This window comes from Parasteatoda tepidariorum, chromosome 6, assembly GCF_043381705.1.
Source record: "Parasteatoda tepidariorum isolate YZ-2023 chromosome 6, CAS_Ptep_4.0, whole genome shotgun sequence".
NCBI lineage: Eukaryota > Metazoa > Arthropoda > Arachnida > Araneae > Theridiidae > Parasteatoda > Parasteatoda tepidariorum.
The window spans coordinates 15,760,738-15,781,346 of NC_092209.1; the positions used below are offsets into that span (position 1 = coordinate 15,760,738).

General features: G+C 31.2%; 1 protein-coding gene across 2 annotated transcripts in view; it reads left to right on the forward strand.

Moving 5' to 3' along the window:
- The first annotated feature begins 13,560 nt into the window (after nt 1-13,560).
- Nucleotides 13,561-20,609, forward strand: part of LOC107443409 (low-density lipoprotein receptor-like) — a 33,251-nt gene continuing 26,202 nt past the window's right edge. Inside the window, exons 1-2 of one of the 2 annotated variants that reach the window (XM_043048566.2) lie at nt 13,584-13,743; nt 18,618-18,842. In XM_043048566.2, the coding sequence (XP_042904500.1) occupies nt 13,686-13,743; nt 18,618-18,842 (283 nt within the window). In that variant the 5' untranslated portion in view covers nt 13,584-13,685. Of the gene's footprint in view, nt 13,744-18,617; nt 18,843-20,609 lie in introns of both variants that reach the window. The other variant, XM_071182026.1, reaches the window with a different exon arrangement.

Genomic DNA, 20,609 nt, shown 5'->3' on the forward strand with positions numbered 1-20,609 from the left:
CTGTTCCCGTTCTGTAGCATTGGACAACGTAGATTGTTTACTATCAAGCACGAGAAAGTGTAAGCTTGTTGTCTACACGCAAGATGCTACACAATCCAAACACAGAAGTTCACGCTTACAAACGACTGGTATACGTGTTTAGTAATATAATACAATTAATTATGTCCTCATAAGAAGATTTACATTCAGCTGTTACATATATTATATTATTCGATAGTATTTAAATTATATCCACTTCTATTGGTGCCGAGATAGCCGGATTGGCAGAGCTCTGGACTCACGTTCCGGAGAACCGGTGTTAGAATCCAGCCGGTTGAAGACTGCCCGTGTAGTAAATGGTCACTGGTGCACTTTAAATCTGTCGGGTCGCAAAGTTCTCCATGTTCATATAACAAATACTGAATATAACAGGTACTGAATTGGAGATTGATCCTTCTCTGGTTCAGGTTAAAATTGCGATGTGTCGATGAAGGATTGGGTCCGCCCAATTAACGGTTGCGACAGAAGCTGAATTTTTGGCCATAGATGGCGCCACTGGAAAGCAAGAACAATCGCACATGTTGCCTTAATAGCCTACGACAACAACAACATCTTCTTCTATTCCCTTAAGCCTAATTCGAATTTGTTTTTACACAAAAGAAATTTTATTTCAAGATTCGTTGAAATGAAATTTCTTTTATAAATTCTAAATGTAAAAAATTTTATTAAAATTTTTTACATTTTATACTGTATGAAGAATGTTAAATTTAATTCCTTTTCACAGAATCTTATAGTATAAATATTTATAACTTATTAGTACATCTAAAGTGTTCTCTATACTGTGGCAGTGCAAAAGGTAATTTACCACAATTTGAATTCAAATATTGATTTCTAGGATTTGCAACATTGCTTTAGAATACCAATCAATTTAAAAATGCAGTATACAGTCACTGAAAGGAAAAAAAATAGGTTCACCAAAAACCACAAACCGCCTTGCAATTCTGCTGTCTTTTCTGAAGAGTTTAATAAATAAGATTTTAATAAACTCTGAACTAGAAATAAATTGCACACGGATCGCAGTAACAAAATTGTTTTTTTTTAAAGGAATAAAATTGGTTTAAATTTTCAAAATATTGTCAAAAGTACTTTTGATACTAAAATGCAGCTAATGGTTTCTCCATGACTTTGCTTTTTGTTAACCGAAATATGCTTACAAATTGTGTGGGATTGCAGATTATTTTAATCGAAATGGCTTTCTGTATAAGTGACTACTAAGAGATTTTATTAAATGCAGATAGATTTTTTTTCACGGAAAATCTGAAAGTAGTTTAAAATGTCACTAAGAAATTCCGTTTTTAAATTTTTCTCTTGACTTCACAAAATGTCCTTACGATGTGTACCAAAGTATGCCTACAGTTCCAACAGTTAAAATATTTCAGGAAAGTTTCTTCTCACAAGTTTAGTTCAAACATAAGATCAGAAACAAACTGATTGAATAGTTTCTCCAGTTTTAAAAGGGCCAATGCTTTCTCTACACCAAAACAATCCGCAAAAATCTAACTCACTTTACGAACGCTGCTGGGAACCAACAAACTCTCCTGCTTCTATTTCGAACGCCTACGCTCCATTCCTCTTTCGTAATTTTATTCGAAAAACGAAAATCGCATGCATAATGCAAAAGCAAAGTGAAATTCTTCCAGTTGAATTTCGGAACATATGTTAATGCTAAACACCATATTTATGAAAGAAACGAGTAAGATTTTTAAAATTTGTTAAACAAAATAAACTTCGTGGGTGTGTTTTTGTTACGTTTCATGCAATACTTTATTCCTTTGCTAGCCGATTTGTGAATTTGATTATGTTTATCTATTCTACTCTTATTACAAAAGTGGTTTTTTAAAGCTGAAGCAACTTTTGACGGATTCAACTTTTATTTTGTTTATTTATTTTTAAAAAAATCCAAATTTGATAATGGATTTAGAATTTAGAAAATAAGTTCAGTAAAAAGCTAATTTAACGATATTTCTAAAGAAAAGTTTTATGACTTATGATTTTATTTTAGTTGAAAATAAAATAAATAATAATCAGAAAAAATTTAATTTTATTTTTATTTAAAAATATATAGATTTTAAAATGTTTTAATGCATTTATAATTAGTAAAAAAAAGTGCTTATTCAGTTAATGATAACTTTTTTTAAAGTAAAATAAACTTTTTTTCTTATCAAATTTTCTGATCAAATAAATATTTGTAACGAAAATTATCTTTAAGATTTTAATACAAATTTGATTTGAATCGCTAATGATGACTAATTTGATTTGTTTAATTTCATTCGCAATGAAGAAAATACCCAGTTTCACATATTTTAAAATTTATTTCGTAAAACATTAATGATTTGATAAATTATTTAGACACATAAAATCAAATTTTACTGCTTAAATGGAAATTTTTTCTTAGCGGATTCTTAGAAAATTTAAATATCCTGTTTCCAATTTCTTTATAAATTTCTTAACAAGAAAGTTCAATAATCATAAAGTAATTTTCAACAACTAATCTTCCTTCTTTGAAAAACAATTTTTTTAAAGTAACTATCGATTATAGAATTGAGCGAGTTGGAATAAGATAGGCTTATGGAGGCAGATGTAAACGGTAACAAAATTTCTATTGTAGTAAATAGTACTCGAAAAATTAATGATAAGTTAAACATGCGTGTAGCAACTTACAAAAGAAAAAAAAAATGGCGAGAAAGAACAGCAACTCTCCGGAAATGCAAAATTAGAAAGCAAAAAACAAAAGTAAGCTCTGTTCATTTCTTGTATTCTAATGACATTAGGTAGGATCTANACATTAATTAAATTTTCCCATTCTTTTATAATCTAATTAGCAACAATTTAATGAAACAATGTCTCACGATTGAAGATTACTTCATAATATCGAATGACGTTCTAAAACCTTATCTCCCAAACTCAAATAAAGATGGTTTCTGTGTATTTTTCACAAAAATTTCATTCAAATTTGGCATTTTTTAATTATAGTCTTTAAAATTGCATAACTTTCAATCAAAAATTTGTTCGACTAATCAAATAAAAAATAATAATCATTTATTAAAAGTTTTTTTCTGCGTAGAATTATCCTTGTATAAATGAATTTTACAATTGTGAGTAAAAGTTTTCAACTCGCTTTTAAATTTCTCGAGATGGTGTGAAATACTCAAAAAGCAAAATGAACATTAAGGGGTCAAAACGTAGGGCTCTCTACTGTCCAAACTATTGTGACCATATTTTCTAGATTACGGCTACCCCACATATCTTATTTTTTTTGGGGGGGGGGGGGGGNGAATTCGGGTGGTGAGGTAGTTTGGGGGTAGCCGAATGCGTTGAAGAAAAGGTATGTTTATTCAGAGAAAGTACATTTTTGTGTTTGATTTCGTAACATAAAATATCCTCCGCATAAATTAATTAGCCCATTTGAGATCACCCCCTTAAATCATTAAAATTTAGTCCTAGAACGTAAAGATCCGATCATTAGATTAAAAGTTATTCAAGGTGTTCCGTTCATTTCTTGCGCACTATACTATTATCCACAATTACGCAAAACTTTTTAAAAGGAAGACATTGGTTTGTTGCCATTTGAATGACAAAAAGGTTGTTTAAAATTCATAGTTATATGAATATTTGAATATTCTGAAAGATCGGTCTTCTTTCTGAAAGTGAGAAACGTTTCGTTATGAGAAAAAGAAATAATAAATAAATAAATAAAAGTTACTTCAATATCAGCGAGTTGCTTGGTCAGTTGTCAACGCCATCTCAGTGAAACCGTTTTTCTTCCTTCTCACTTTTTTTTTTTAAAAAAAAAACTTCTTTCAGGAACAGGCCTCAGTTATGAAATTCTTTGTTCATGAATTTGTCACTTGAAGGCATGTCCTTCCGTCTCTGTAGTCATGGATACCAAGCGTACGTCTGAATTTCTCCTCCTTAACCCCCTCTTCTTTTTGATACTCTATGAAGACATGAGCTGTTGCCAAAGTGGCATATAAAAAAGTAAATATCGTTTGCACGAAGGTTCTGTCATTTTCATTTTGGAATAATTTTCAATGAATGCAATTAAAAAAAAAACAGTACGTCCCTTCAAAAGAAAAGTTTTTTTTTCTTCATTTTATTTTAAAACAAATCTGAGCTGTAAATTGGTGCAGAAATGAAAAAAAGGGGAGGAAAGTGGCGGAATTCAGCGAAATTAATTTTTCCTTTCTTCCATGAGAATGATTTCATTTGCGCTAATTGAATTCGTTCTCAAAATGAAAGATGAAATTTTAAAAGAAAATTGAAAGCGAAAAAATACACAACTTTTTTTTTCCTGAATACATTTCGTTTTCAAAACATTTGTGTTGTTTTTGAAAGTTCAAAACCAACACAAATGTGGTACAAGCATGAAAAACGACCAATGAAATAAACTATTATAGATAATATTTGGAATATTTGTTCCTCTGTTAATAAACACTACGAAATAATTTTTAAGAAAAATATTGAAAATAACGACAATAATAATACTGTGATAATTTATGTTTTCATAATATGAACTGTATTCCTGACAGGTTTTTATGCTTGGTGTTCCTTAATAACGGCTCTTATTATACTGTTTTAGAATTCTTGTCTAAAATGAAGACAAAAAATATACACATTGTTGGTTTTCAAGTACATACGGATACCACAATCTTGAAGTATTTAAGTATGTAGGAAGTAAGTATGAAGTATTTAATGATAATTCTATTTTATTATCCAATTGTATCCTTCGTTTTTTCTTTTATAGTTTATTTTTTCATCTTATCATCTTGAGTATGTAGTGTCATTTAGCAGTACGTAGCAGTGCAGTTGATTTCAAAGCTTATGTCATACACGCAATAAATCTTTAAATTGTTGAGAAAGTATTATGTAATTATTATAATACTTCATAATACTTTATATACTTAATACTATAATGATAATTATTAAGTATTATATAAGTATTATCATCGTACTATACATATAATTACGAAGTAAAAACAATGCTAGGATATAATTTGTTCGAGAAAATTTTTTAATTTTAGTTCTGTGATTGGTTAGTACTAACCTAAAGGAATATTGATATGTGAGTAAAGTTGTACGAAGTAAAAACAATGCTAGGATATAATTTGTTCGAGAAAATTTTTTAATTTTAGTTCTGTGATTGGTTAGTACTAACCTAAAGGAATATTGATATGTGAGTAAAGTTGTATCGGTAGTATTAACTGACGACGGTAGTATTAACTCGGTAGTATTAATTCGGTAGTATTAACTCGGTAGTATTAGCTGATTGAATTAAGAAAGTGTGCTCTGTAACTATTACGCTTAATGAATATTTTTAGAATTCATGTCAAAAATAAAATAAGAAAAAATAGAAATCAGTAGCCTCGAATTAATATTCAATTTAGGAGAAATGGAAAATGTTTTTAAAATTTGACAAATTACTAAAAAAAGTCGAAATTCTCCACAGAACTTGATGGATTTCTGAAAGATTTTGAGAAATTTGATTTTTAACTCCAAATTTCAGTTAACAGCTAGTTTCGAATAAGTTTTGGAATTTTTATTTACTTCTATTTTGTCCTATCCTTTGAGTTTGATAACATTTTCCCTTGGTTTAAATTACAATCGATGGTGATATGTTAAGGGCGTTAGTTACAAATAATCTGCATATATATTTCAAGTGTATTCCATTCAACAACAACTGTAAATAAATAAATTTCTTTCAACAAATGAATTCCGGACGATGATAAGCAACTAAACTCACTTTTCTGTTACACATAATCCCTAAATAACTATAGTTAAATTTCTGTAACAAATAGTTTTAAACAAAAGTTATTTTAAAACTGGTAAAAACAGATAGAAATAATTTTGTTTAATCCTGCATCCATCGCATTAAATTTTATAGTTTTATTCGAATTATAAACTGTTTTGAATATCGTTTGACCAGAGAGTCAGAGAAATAACGAAAAAAACTCTTATCCTTATTCACCATAAAAACCCTTCAAACTGGAGTACATTAAACGAAACAGCCATTGAGAAGCATTTTAGAAAATAAAACCCAACTCCGCGTATAATTTAATGCTTAAAATCTCGACAACCCCATAACCATTGCGAGGCTATGTCGGCGTTGCCACCACCAGAAGAATAAAACAGATCCACAAATCCGAAAAGTCGTTTTAGTGAAAACAACAGACGATGTGCATGTGGTGGAACGAAATTTTCGAGACTAACAAGAGTGCTTTGTTCTTTCACCAGGGGTCACTGTCATCGTGAGCTTTATATCAAATTTTCCACCCTGTTGAATAGCTCAAGGGTAGAAAATATTTTATAAGCGAAGAGCGGGCACTGCAGCAGAAACTAATTATTTCGATGCCGCGTTTTCATGCCCTTTTAGGTCCATGTGATGCACAAATTGTTGAATCCCTAATGAAAAGGGTTCAGCAGGATTTCAGAGTGCTTTAATGAGGAATAGGGACTTTGAAGTGATCTCGATTCGGGACATAAAGTATTTATTTATAAATGCAAGCACAGTAGAGCCGAATTTCTTTAATCGAATTTATCTCAGTTAACCAAAGTCCATTAAAATTTCTTTTGCTATTTTCCTTAACAAACATACAAATATTTCCGTCATACAGCTGTATTATTAAAATTGAGGTATAACATTGCTATACAGCTAAAATATTAATTAAATTTAATACATGATACAGCTTATCATATAGTAGCTTATACGCCAGGCCGTACGTAAAAGAACTTTTTGTTCTTTAAACTGAGCGTTTGTGCGGCTCTGTAAGGTCAAGAAATCAATAAATGTCAATTGTTTAGATTTTAATGAGTTTGATTCATTTCAGCTATAGGGTCTGTTTCAAATGGGTTGCTGTGGTTGTTTATTTGGAAATTATATTCTTCGCTCAAATTTTAATTGTTCTCTTGGAAATTGCATAAGTTAGATTAAAAATTCACAGCACAATTCTTCTTATATAATCTGAACTTTAGTTCTGAGTTTGTTTGAAACTCAAATTTCAATGCTTTGTTCGGTTATCACAATTGCAGAAATGTGGATTGTATTTAACCTCTTCGCCGCAGGATTTTTTTCCTTCGAATTTCTAGCCCAAAAGAAGCATTTTTTACTGCAGAAAATCAATATATGTTCTATCCTAAATTCGAAAAGGCAAAATTTTCTTGTCGGCATATTTTTTGCCTGACCTATTGGTGATGAAATATGTAATGTACCTTCCACTGATCTCCAGTTTTCCCTGCAATGCACTCAAGTCTTATCATAAAAAATGCATCGGTAAAATTGAAACGACGATAATCAGGACACACTGCTTTTACTTCAACCCGCATCCTTAGTGAGCTCATATAATCGTCTTCTGATTCACCGGACTCTGAATAAATATTATCACTTGATAATATCACTCGATATTATCACTAAATTAATATTATCGCTCTCTGAATAAAGCGTAACTATTTTAGCATGCAACGGTAACAGTAATGAAAGCGAAATTAAGGAGAATCCTAAATGACTTTGATTTCAATTCAAGGCGAGAAATCTCAATGCGAAAACTGTGAAGAAAGTGAGAGTAGTTGCTCCATCTCTTAGCAATATTCAGAAATACAAAAATAATCGAGGATTTTAAAGAGACGAATTCAATCTCAATGTTGCAATTTTTCCCCGACATCGACCACACGGTCGCAAATACGCCGAATGTATGAGATGTAACGCAAACAGAGAAGGAGATAAATGAATTTCAAGTTTCTTTTTTTAAATGCTTAGAAGGATTTCCAAATTGTTATTTCTTCGTAATTGTCAGTTTCGTATAGTACAGGTTCTTCTGCGTATTTAAGTTTTTTTATTAACTAAAAATTATGGCTGATTTATATTTTACCTATAAAACTTTATAACACTACCTATGGCAATTATTAAACTCCAGCAAATTCTTTACAGTTACAATCTCTCTTACCATTATATGCTTTGATGATAGCTGTAGAGAAATACAATCCAGACAGCAAAATAAGGTTCATTTTTACTGAGCAAAAACCTTTTGATGTAAACCTAAAAAGGTTTTTATGTGGTCTACGGGAAAAACCTTCTAATCTTAAAAGGAAATCAGTGATAATCTGCTCTATTCTGCGCCCTAATCCAAAACTCTGGAAAACAATTTTCTTTATAAAAGCATTAAATCGTGGTTGTCTTAGGGTTTTCAAAAGAGAAAAGAATCCTTGAATAAAGCTTGTCTTAAGGTGAACATAATCTTATGCAGATAATTATAAGGTTTCTTTTCGCAACGTCTTGTGTGCTTTTTCATAAAGTTTTAATGGACAATGCAATTTGATCCTATCGCTAGTGTAACGTCAGCTGAAACGTCATCATGGACTTAAGTGACCATTTTACCTATGTGACAATACTTTTTAAAAAAAGGCTTTAAAAGTAATTTTTAACCCCTTTAGGATGAAAGGTTTGAAACTGCAATAATTTTGCTTCATTGAAAAAAGGTTTTTAGTGCAAACATTTCCGTGACAATGTAAAGAAGATTCTGATACAAAGTTGCTGTAAGGTTACATGCTTTCTGGGAAATTATTATTGAATAAAGCAAAGCACCTACGTAAAAGCTAAGGTAAGGAGAGTTGTTTTATCTCAAAGAAAGAGCTTTACCGCAAAACCTTTGTAGATACAGTATTGAGTAATGTAATAAACAAAGCAGAAGAGCCTTTCAGTACTCTAAATGTATACCATAATCTGTGAGAGTAAAGAAAACGCGTAAGCTTACTAAGATATGCTTTTAAGTCGGTAGTATTCTGCAACTGCACTCTATGTTTACACGCTTTGAAATTTTATAAAGCATGTATACTAATGGCCAAAAGAGAAGAACATAACCCCAGAAAGCATGAATTCTTACTGCAACCTTGTACCGGAATTTTCTTTTTATTGTCACGGAAATGTTTGTACTAAAAACTTTTTTTCAAATATGGCAAAAACTATTGCAGTTTCAAACCTTTCATCTTAAAAAGATTAAAAATTATTTTTAAAGCTTTTTTAAAAAGTATTGTCTCATAGGTATAATGATCACTTAGGTCCATGGTGACGTTTTAGTTGACGAGAGGATTTTTGCGGAGCATACAAGACGTTGCGAAAAGAAACCTTAGATTTACCTAGATTTAAGATTATTTTCACCTTACGACTAGCTTTATTTAAGGAATTTTTCACGCTAAGACAACCTCGATTTAAGGTATTTAAATAGAAGGTTGTTTTCCAAGGTTTTTGGATTAGGGTAATGTGCTTATTGTCACCGATCTCGTTTTAAGATTAGAAGGTTTATACGTAAACCTTATTAAAAACCTTTTTAGGTTTACATTAAAAGGTTTTTTGCTGAGTAAAAACAAGCCTTATTTTGATATCTGGGTTTTAAGTTTATGTTGTTACTTATCCCTGATGGTATAGATCATCTCCATACCATCTCCATAAAGCAAAAAATTCTTTAAAAAAATCCATTAATAAATCTTTGAAATGTTGAAAACAGTAAAATTTAAGCATTTTATAATACAATTGGAGGAGTCATTTTAAGTTTATTAAATTGTGAACTCTAAATAGAATGATTTTTGACTATCCCAGATATCAAAATAATGTTTATTTTCACCCAGCAAAAACCTTTTAATATAAACCTAAAAAGGTTTGATTTCGGCTTACGCGCAAACCTCTTAACCTTAAAACGAGATCTGCGACTATCTGCTCTATTCTACGCACATTACCCTGATCCAAAACCTGAGAAAACAACCTTCGATATCAAAACCTTAAACCGAGGTTGAATTAGGGTTTTCAAGCGTGAAAAAATCCTTTAATAAAGCTAATCTCAAGGTGAAAATATCATCTTAAATCTAGGCAATTATAAGGTTTCTTTTCGCAAAGTCTTGTATGCTCAGCTAAAATCCACCTTGTCATGAAATTTTAATGGACAACGCAATTTGATCCTATCGCTAGTGTGACGTCAGCTAAAACGTCATTATGGACCTTAGTGACCATTTTACCCATGTGACAATACTTTTTAAAAAAATAGTTTTTAATCCTTTTAAGATGAAAGGTTTGAAACTACAATACTTTTTCTTTATTAGAAAAAGGTTTTTAGTACAACCATTTTAGTGACAATAAAAAGAAAATTCCGACACACGGTTGCCATAAGGTTACATACTTTCTAGAATGTGTGTTTCTTCCATCAGTAAAATCCGAATGTGGAGGATTTTATTGCGGCAACAAAGAGTATGTTCCTCAAGAATATCGATGCGACTGTCGAATGAATTTCGTGAACGAAAATGATGAAGAAAACTGCGAAACTTATGAGTGCGAAGAGGAAACGATGAAAATAAATCCGAATGCGATGAAAATAAATGCCTTCTAAAACGATTTTTTTGCAATCGTCAGTGGGACTGTTCAGATGGAAGAGATGAAGATAAGTGAGGTAAATAAAGTGTTACATAATTTTAATAAGACCGCGAATCAACAAAAAAAATGGATGTAAAGGCTTGGTTTTTTAAGACAAGGGCCTTCTCTGGGAGTCAGCTGGAAGTTGACGTACCCTCCGTTTGAGGTACCACCCGTCAGTTGAAAGTTGACGTAATAGTGTCCCCAACAAAATACTGTTTTGCAAGCTCAGCGTAAGCAGTCGTTCCAACTCAGACATTATCTCGCATTGCGCATGCGTTAATGATGTAAACAAATATCTATTTGGATTTTGTAGCTCGTTCCTATAACTTTATATGTGCTATTGTTGATCAGTGCTTCAAGGGGAAAATGACCTTTTAAACTGTAACCACAAATTGTTTTAAGCACGGGATCTTTGTATGATTTATATCTTACATTATACAAATTAGATCATTTTTTAAATTTCAGAGATAAATTTTCCCTCGAAATCAAAATCTAGGCCGATTTCATGAATCTGTTGGCTGTTGTCCGCCATTGCTTCTGTCGTTAACGCTACTTTGTAATCTAACTGCTATTGATTCGGATTGCAGTTGTCGTTCAAGCTGAGCGTTCGATGACGCATGCTGTCTAACGCACAAATTGACCAATCATAGGTTAGCTCTCGCTTCAAGTTAACGTTTTGTAACGCCGACCTGTCCTAAGAAACCAGGCCATAAGAATAGTTGTATACTGCCAGGGAAAACCGATTTCTTTCTTCGCGCTAATTTTCAAAATAGTTACAATGGTCGTGCTGGCCGTGGTCAAAGGTCACTGCTGACAAAAAAAAAATAACTACAAAAATTCTTTCAACTGCAGGTCAATTCGTTCTAATTGAAATACAGTTGTGAGAAAGGGGTGGTGATAAAAAACATGGCCCGTTTTATAGACCAGTAGCTGCCTTGCAACCAATCGAGATGTAGTTATTCCGAGATATAAGCTTGAGATTCTAAAGATGAATTCTAAAGATGAGGTTGCGGTTTTATAGGTACAGAGACTCGACATTTTCGAATTGCGACACCCATTTTCTTTTCGTTGCAAAGTGTTCTGCAAAAACCTTAAACAGTAATAAAAAGTACGCGTATCACGAAAAACTGGTACGCTATGAGCGACACACAAAAAACAGCTCTGCCCACGTCCAAAAACACATGATAAACACATGAACATGAGGTACATGAATGATGAAAACATTGAACACATTAAAAAAACACACGAACATGAAACAAATATTGACTCCATGAAGCGCAAAGATAGAGTCATATATGTATATGATAAAGTCAACAACAACAACAAAAAACAATCAGCGAAGAACACCTATAAAAGTGGGGTGGAATATTTTACCCACAATAGTTTGCGTCCTGAAATTTTTTGAGGAAGCACCGTCATCGAGGTTTGCAACATGTGCTCTGTAGCAGACTGACGCTATGTAGTCATGCTGTAAATTTACGTCATACCAGAATTGCTGTTACACTATATATGGAATGACTTCACAAGATGACGTAACTCAGCATATTTTATTTTAAAATCGTCGTTGAACAGTCGACCCAATATTTCGGTTTAACGACTACCAATGTTCAACTCCGTGGTCTTGTAATTTTGAATCCAATCCAGAAGACAAAGGGACTTCTGGATCAAATAGTGAGAATTTTTTTTTAGTCTTTGAGAAGAGCGGCAGGCTTCAAACATTCAAATTTAACGCGCCCATTAAATTTGTAACTATTTACATTCAATGCATTTTATATCGAAGTTGTCCTCTGATTTATTATCGTTAGTTTAAAAAAATGTTGAATTTTTTCTTCTTCTGCATAATTAGATTTTTATTTCATTTAGATGATGCGAAAAAGGAATCTACTGATATCGACAGTATTATTGATGATACTGCAAATGGAGAACTGGACTTTTCTGACCATTTTCAAGCAAAATTCAAGGAAATCTCAATATTTCAAATTAAAAATTCTTAAAATGCTTTATTATTTTAATTTCAATATTTATTGCTATTGATGGTAAATGAAATGAACCATCTATGTTTTCGAATTTAAATAAATAATTCAATGAACAAGTAGGAAATAGTATATAGGTTTCAATTTATATACACTTATAGCTAGTACAGTATTTTTAAAACAAAATGCCAGATGAAGTGTTTATTTTTTTTATTCTTAATATATTTAATATCTATAATATATTTAATATATGTAATACATTTAATATACATAATAAAGTTAATATATATAATATATTTAGTTAAATATATTTATTTTGTGCTTTACGGAAAAAGTTCAGTTTAAAAGATCAAACATCTATTGGACAGATATTGAGTTTCCATTACAATTATCCTTAAAAATAGTTGCCTTAATAGCCTTCCCAGATAGCAAAATAAGGTTTATTTTCCCCCAGCAAAAACCTTTCAATGTAAACCTTAAGATTTGTACATTTTGATACCGTAGAATATAAAATATCTCTGGTACCGTGCATTTTGCATTACAGAACTATTAGAATATAATGATAGTAAAAAATAGAATACTTTCTCTAAAGCGTTACTTTAAATGCTACTTTAAACTTTACGAGAGACAGTTTAAAAATAATTTTAAAAAACTTTCCAAGCGAAACCAATCGATACGTAAAAAATTTCTTCCTATTTTAGAACTTTCAATAAAACAAATAAGTACAGTTTGATATTAATGATACATTTCTTAAAATATTTTTCATATAATTCAGTCTTTATTTACTCTAGAAGGACTGAAACTTAGTATATTGACCAAAAACTGTCGAAATGTGAAAGAATAATTAATGTGTAAAGAAATTTGTTTAAAATTAATTTTTAATATTTTTTATATTATTTCCAGTTATATAACAAGTTATTAGTAAATACTAACAATAAAAATAATTACTTGACTTGAAAAAAAAAATTATGCATTATTATTTGTACATGTTTTGTAAATGAAAAACACTCAAAATGACTTCCTTGGACTATTTAGTGATAAAAATGCCCATTGACTGGACTTGCTGTAAAAAAAATAGCTGTTTGATGAGATTAAATGTATAAGTAGTTGAACATTTTGTTATTTGTGTTAAGAGTCTTTTATCTGGGCATTTTAATCGATTTCCGGTTGCTGATATACCCCTTTGTAGACTTCCTCATTTAATGCTTGTTAAGGCAAATCATTACTCGCTATTTATGAAATATTAACTCAATTGTAAGTTGAGTATTCAATTGTATACAATGGCTCTACGCATAATAATTGCTTTGTTGATCATCGTTGTAGTATCTTCAACGCAAGGTAAGTTGGAAGCATGATAAATATACTTTTAATTTACATTTAAATAATAAAATATAAATTTTAAAATTTTTTTGAAGTGGACTTTCGTGAAAATAAAATAATTTTTTGCTAGATCGAGAATGAATAGCTTAGGTCTCATCACTTTTGATAGACATGGAGGAGTTTTCGGTAGGGATAGACGTTTAACCTCCTGAGCTCCGAAAAACTTTTTTATTTGGCCATTTTTTTTCGAGTTATGTTATTATTAAATATTTTTGGGATTGAGATTGATTTATTAAATAAAATTCATTTCGATTATTACCCAAAAACTAATTTGATTTTTAAAACTTTTTTTGAGGGGGGGGGGGGAGAATTTAAATCTTTTCCTATTTTAAAGAGTTAGCAGTAAACTTGCACCTTGAAATAACGGCTCATAACGTACGAGAGAATGTAGCTCTCTAGTGTTGACATCTTGATCTCACTCGAATCTTTATTGTTACCCGCATTTATTTAAAAGAAAATCCTTCAATGTTTTTTTCCCTTCTTTGTATTCCCTGAATTTATCAGTAGATGGTCGAACAAATGACATGGTTTCCCATCTTCATTTAAAATTTGAGGTTCGTGGTGGGTATACTTACCAAAGCCTAAATAATAGGAGAAAATGCGTTAAAGCCAAAAGGTTAAGTATTAGGAGAAAATGCGATAAAACTAAAGGGTTAAATAATAGGAGAATTTGCGTTAAAGCCAATGGGTTAAATAATAGAAGAAAATGCGTTAAAGCCAAAAGGATAAATAATAGGAAAAAATGCGTTAAAGCCAAAGGGTAAAATAATAGGAAAAAATGCGATTTCTACTTAAATAATGAAATTCAGGCAAGTAAACTCATAAATGTGATAAAAGCTTTTTTTAAATTCAATAAATTAATTTAAATAATTTTTGGTCATGTTTAATTATTACATAAAAATGATTCATTTTAGCTTTTAGAAATTTTTTGCTCAGTGTCGGATATTTTTCTTCGCATTTTGATCGTGAAACGCAACTCAATAATAAGGTGCTTGCATGCTCGAAAGATTTATTGTATTTAATCTCTTATTTTTCTTATAATTTTTCTTTGTAATTAAAAATTCTTACCAAAGACGGTAAATTGAATTAAATTTTTATGCAGTGTAAAAGCATACAAACAAAAATGTCTTAAGCTATGTTTTTTTTTCTTCTTCTTTTTTTCCCTAATGTTTTACGCAATAGAATTAACCAAGTTGTTAAAGTTACAATTTATTGGACGCTTTGTTTGACGGCTATTATGAAAGTGAACCAAACTTTTTTACCTTTTTCGTCTGTCAAAAATAGATTTATTGTCCCTTTTTAGTCTTTCAGAGAAATGTGTTTTAAATTTTTACTTTCTTCTTTTTCTTCCTTTTTTCAGTTAGTTTTTTGTAGTTTTTTTATTTTAATGTCTGTTTAATTAGAAGATTGTGACAAAGCAAAAGCTATCAAAATTCTGATTGGCCATAAAAAGGACAATAAAGCTCACTTGTATTATTTAGAAAACAAATGCAAGTAGTATTGGTTTCATGATCAGTTGAAATTTAAGTACTCTCGCTAGAAAATTTTGTCGAAATTGCGATTGACGATAAATTCTATTTGGCGGCAAAAATGGCGCTATAAATTCTGCTTGTTAGTGAATGAAAAACTGAAGCAAGCCTATTCATCTAGCTCAGAACGCAGTTCAATTTTGAACACTTTTCGACATGAGGTCAAACTAGGTAGTGGTGATAATTTCACTATAAATTCTAATTGTAACGGTCAGAAAATGATTGAAATTCATAGAGAACGCACCCGCAATAGATGCTTTAGCAAGTCGAATTTCCAGATAGCAAAATAAGGTTTATTTTCACTTAGCAAAAACGTTTTCATGTAAAACTAAAAAGGTTTGTAATGCTGTTTACGTGTAAACCTTCTATCCTTAAAGCGAAATCTGTGACAATCTGCTTTATTTTAAGCACATTACCCTGATCCGAAACCTTGGAAAACAGCATACTAAATAAAACACTTAAATCGAAGTTCACTTAGGGTTTTCAAACGTGAAAAAAAGCTTTAATAAAGCTAATCTCAAGGTGAAAATAATCATAAATCTAGGGTTAAAGACAGGATAAGGTTTCTTTTCGCGAAATCTTGTGTGCTCAGCTAAAATTCACCTTGTCATGAAACTTTAAATGGACAAAGAAATTTGATCCTATCACTAGTGTGACGTCAGCTAAAACGTCATCATGGACACAAGTAACCATTATACCTAACTGACAATACTTTTTTAAAAAAGGTTTCAAATTATAATTTTTAATCCTTTTAGGATGAAAGGTTTGAAACTGCAATATTTTTGCTTTATTTGAAAAAAGGTTTTTAGTACAAACCTTTTTGTGACAATAAAAAGAAAATTCTGACACAAGGCTGCCGCAAGGTTTTCTAGGATTATTTAAGCGATTATGCCGGCAGGACCCTCACTAAAGTTTCTGCTAATGAGCTAGAGTGCTGATCTTAATGCTTTTGCAGTCACATTCATATGTCAGTTTGGACGGTGGAAAAAACAAGACGGTGGAAATAAAAGAAAAGTAGAATTAATTTTTTTTTCATTCATATTCAAACATTTATCAATAATTGATTTTTTAAAACTAAAGAAATTTCTAAATTGAATAACTATTTCCTTCAGAGTCAAGTAATGGCAAATAAGTGTAAATTTGAAAAAATATTGGAAGTGAGCTGTGTTTGGAAGATTTTCAGACAAATACACAGATTAAAATGCTCAGACAAATACACCGGTGTTTCATTCCGTATTTCATAACTACAAATTATCAAAATGCTAAATATAACATTTTTCAATTATTTTGACCTAAATTAATACCAAATAATGAAAAATATCTTTTATAAAAATTCTGCACCAAAGGGTTACAGAAGGGAATCTGAGAAACATGAAAAATATTCACTGAGGCAAGTTTAGTCGTGTGCGTATTCCCTTTTTTACGTTAGTTAAGATCTCATCTTTTTTTAGTATATAAAAATACTGCTGAGGTAGTAGATAATGACAATTTTAACCTTCATCTATGAAAAGGTACCCCATCATGGAATCGAGTTAACATGTTTCATATACTAACGAATTAGAATTGTAGTTTTGTAGTAGTAGATACACTACAGTACTCCCCCACCAGAATTATATCTCTGATAGAATTCGATGAACAGACACTTCTAGTAGATTCATTGCTGTTTTGTGAGAAGTCGGTAGAGTTGTATTAAGATCACCGTACATTTTGCTGATCATGAGAGCTGTATTAAGTGCACGGTTGGGGTTGCTCCTGCGTTGTCATTAGCAGTAAGGTGTATGCAGGCCGGCGTTGTGTGTGATCGAGACTGAGTAGCAACAGCGCGAGGAGGTTGATAATGTTGCAGTCACAAGTTGCAAGTCAATTGTTCAAAGTGGACCATCCATCGCAGTTGGCGTGTTCAGATCGAATTGTGAGTTCACATCACACATGTAAGAAGGTCACCTATGTGGAGGCAGTAGATATCGACAATGTTAACCTTCATCTATGAAAAGGTACCCCATCATAGAATCAGGTTAACATGTCTTATATACTGACGAATTGGAATTGTATTTTTGTAGTGATAGATACACTACAATACTACAGAAATCATTGGATACAAAAAAGAAAGTTTATACGAAATATATGTTACATGACATTTCCTATAAACGATATAAACGGGAAAATTGATCAATAATTAAGGAAGTCACGAGAGTTGATAATGGGTAAAATAACGTCAAAATGTCATTCTTTAAATTAATTTCTTTTTGACCTGCAAAATAGCTAGATATTAGTAAAAAAATGTTTCTCGCACGAAATAAACTTAGTACAAATTCATACAAAATAATATGAAAACGTTTTTTACTTAAGGGATTGAGATCGAAGGTTTATAGTTTATGTTATGAATGGGGAAAAAATAAAGAAAACCAACTATAAGGAAAGCAAAGCAAGCTAACTGTTTTACTTCCAGCGAAAATCTATATATATGTTTCTCTTACATGGCGACAAAAAAATGCCTCATTACAACTCCCCGAATGGCAACGCTAGAAAATCGACCAATGATTGCCAAATCTTGCTGAGATGGCTCAACAAATAGCGCTTTTAAAAACGGAAACTGAAATAACCAGAGAGAGCATAAGCTAGGCAGAAGTGAGTAGTCTTTATGGATAGATCTCTATTTTAGTATTTTGTCGAAAGCGCTTTTTTTCACGAATTTATATATTACGAATTTATTTGACCAACTTGTGATTTGTATCACGAATTTATCTGTTTCACTAGAATTTATTTGTTTATGCAGGTTTTTCCATTGCAATTCACCTATTTCAATTTTTAATAGACTTAATTATAGGCAAAAGTTTAACCTTTTTAAAGAGATATCAGTTTTGGAAATTTTTGTCTTAAGATTTTATACTACAGCAAGTTTCTAATAGGTTTAACGAATTACATGTCACTTATTTGAATTCAAATTTATTTTAATGACTTAGTATTTGCTAAAAAGATGTAATTTTTTTAAAAAGAAAGTTGTTATATGGGTTTGAATGATTGTTTTGAATTCTTAGAATTTTGTACATTTGCAATGCACCTAAGTTAGAAACGAGCGAAGCGAGCTTGGTTTGAGAAGCAAACCATATAAGATTGCGTAGCAATTTTCGGGGGTTGGCGAGCGTTAGCGAGCAGGGGGCGCAGCCCACTAGTAAATAAAAAATAATAATAAATCATAGAATATTGTTAAAAAATTAAAGGTTTTGGTTCTCTTACCTATTATTAGCCTACTTTTCCATAACTGGAATCGATATTTATTTTAAAGATTTTTTTTTCTTACAGATTGTCAAGACAAATTTCGGTGTGGCGATGGAGAGTGTATTAAAGAATTGTATGTTTGCGACGGAGACGAAGATTGCGAGGATAACAGTGACGAACGCGATTGTCATGCCAGAGTATGTGACTCAGAAACCGAATTTCGATGTAGAAGCGGCCAATGCATCCTAAAATCAGGCGTATGTGATGGAATATCTGACTGCGAAGATGACAGTGACGAATCAAGTTGCAGTAAATAAAACTTTATCTGTTGTTTAAAATATTTGGAAGCTCCGAATCTGCTTGCTTCGCTCCCCAACTCCCCAGACCCATATAGCAAAAAAGGTTTATTTTAATTCACCAAAACCCTTTTATTGTACACCTAACAAGGTTTGTTTTGCAGTTTATGTGCAAGCCTTCTAACCTCAAAACGAGATCTGTGACCATCTGTTCTATTCTACGCACGTTACCCTAATCCAAAACCTTGGAAAACAACCTTATGTATAAAAACCTTAAATCGAGGTTGTCTAAACGTAAAAAAATTATTTAATAAAATATTCTTAAATTTAGGTAATTGTAAGGCTTCTTTTTGCAGCTTCTTGTATGCTCAGCTAAAATCCACCTTGTCATGAAATTTTAATGACATCGCAATTTGATCCTATCGCTAGTGTGACGTCAGCTAAAACGGCATTACGAACCTAAGTGACCATTATACCTAAATGACAATACTTTTTAAAAAAAGTTTTTTATAATTTGTAATCACTTTGGGATGAAAGGTTTGAAACTGTAATATTTTTGCTTGATTTGAAAAAGGTTTTCAGTACAAACATTAAAGTTACAATAAAAAGAAAATTAAGACACAATGCTGCCGTAAGGTTACATTCTTTCAGGGATTATTTAAACAATTATGACGGCAGGACTCTCACTAAAGTTTCTGCAAATGAGCTAGAGTGCTGCTCTTAATGCTTTTGCAGTCATATTCATATGCTAGTTTGGACGGTGGATAAAAAATAGAAACGAAAATTAAATAGTTTTAGATTTGGTGGAGCAGACCCTTGAAGCAGATCGAATACCGGTGACCCTCATTTATATATATATATTTTTTTCTAACGCTCTAATGACAAACGAAAATAAATTTTGATATTTCTTACTTAAAAAAAACAGTCAATCAATTACTGAAAAAGATCCGTTACTTTATCGGAATTACATTTGCACTAAATACAAGAAAAGTAGTATTAATTTTTTTTTCATTTATATATAAATATTTATCAATAATTAATTTTCAAAAAACTAATGAAATTTCCAAGATGAATAACTATTTCTTTCAGAGTCAAGTAATAGCAAATAAGTGCAAATTTGAAAATTTATTGGAATTGAGCTGTGTTTGGAAAATTCTCAGAAAAATACACCGGTTAGAATTTTCGGAAAAATACACTGGTGTTTCATTCTGTATTTCGTAACTACAAATTATCAAAATGCTAATTATAACATTTTTCAATTATTTTGTCCTAAATTAATACCAAATAATGAAAAATATTTTTGATAAAAATTCTGCGTCAAAGGGTTACGGATGGGAATCTAGGAAACTTTAAAAATCCTCACTGAGGAGAGTTTAGCCATGTTAAACTTGAACTGTATAAAGTATCAGGGCACCTGATGCCTTTTCCCATTCATATTGAGCTTGAACTGAGTGGTGCTTCGTTGAGGTTGTGGAATGCAACTGTAGTAAAGGAGTTTAGCCGTGTGCGTATTCCCTTCTTTTTTTAGTTCCCTTCTTTAACCCTTTCGCGCCGACTGTCACAAATACGTGACAGCATAAAACCGTATCAATCAGGGTAAAAATATAAAACTGGTAAATAAAGTATTTCTTTAGCAGTTTATTTGTGGGCGGAGTTATAATTGTTTGATTTATTTAATTCACCAATACTTTGTTCAAAATAAAACTATTTAGTTATACTTTGAATTAACATTGATTATATATATGATTAAACTAACAATAATTAAAGTAAAAGCAAAGTA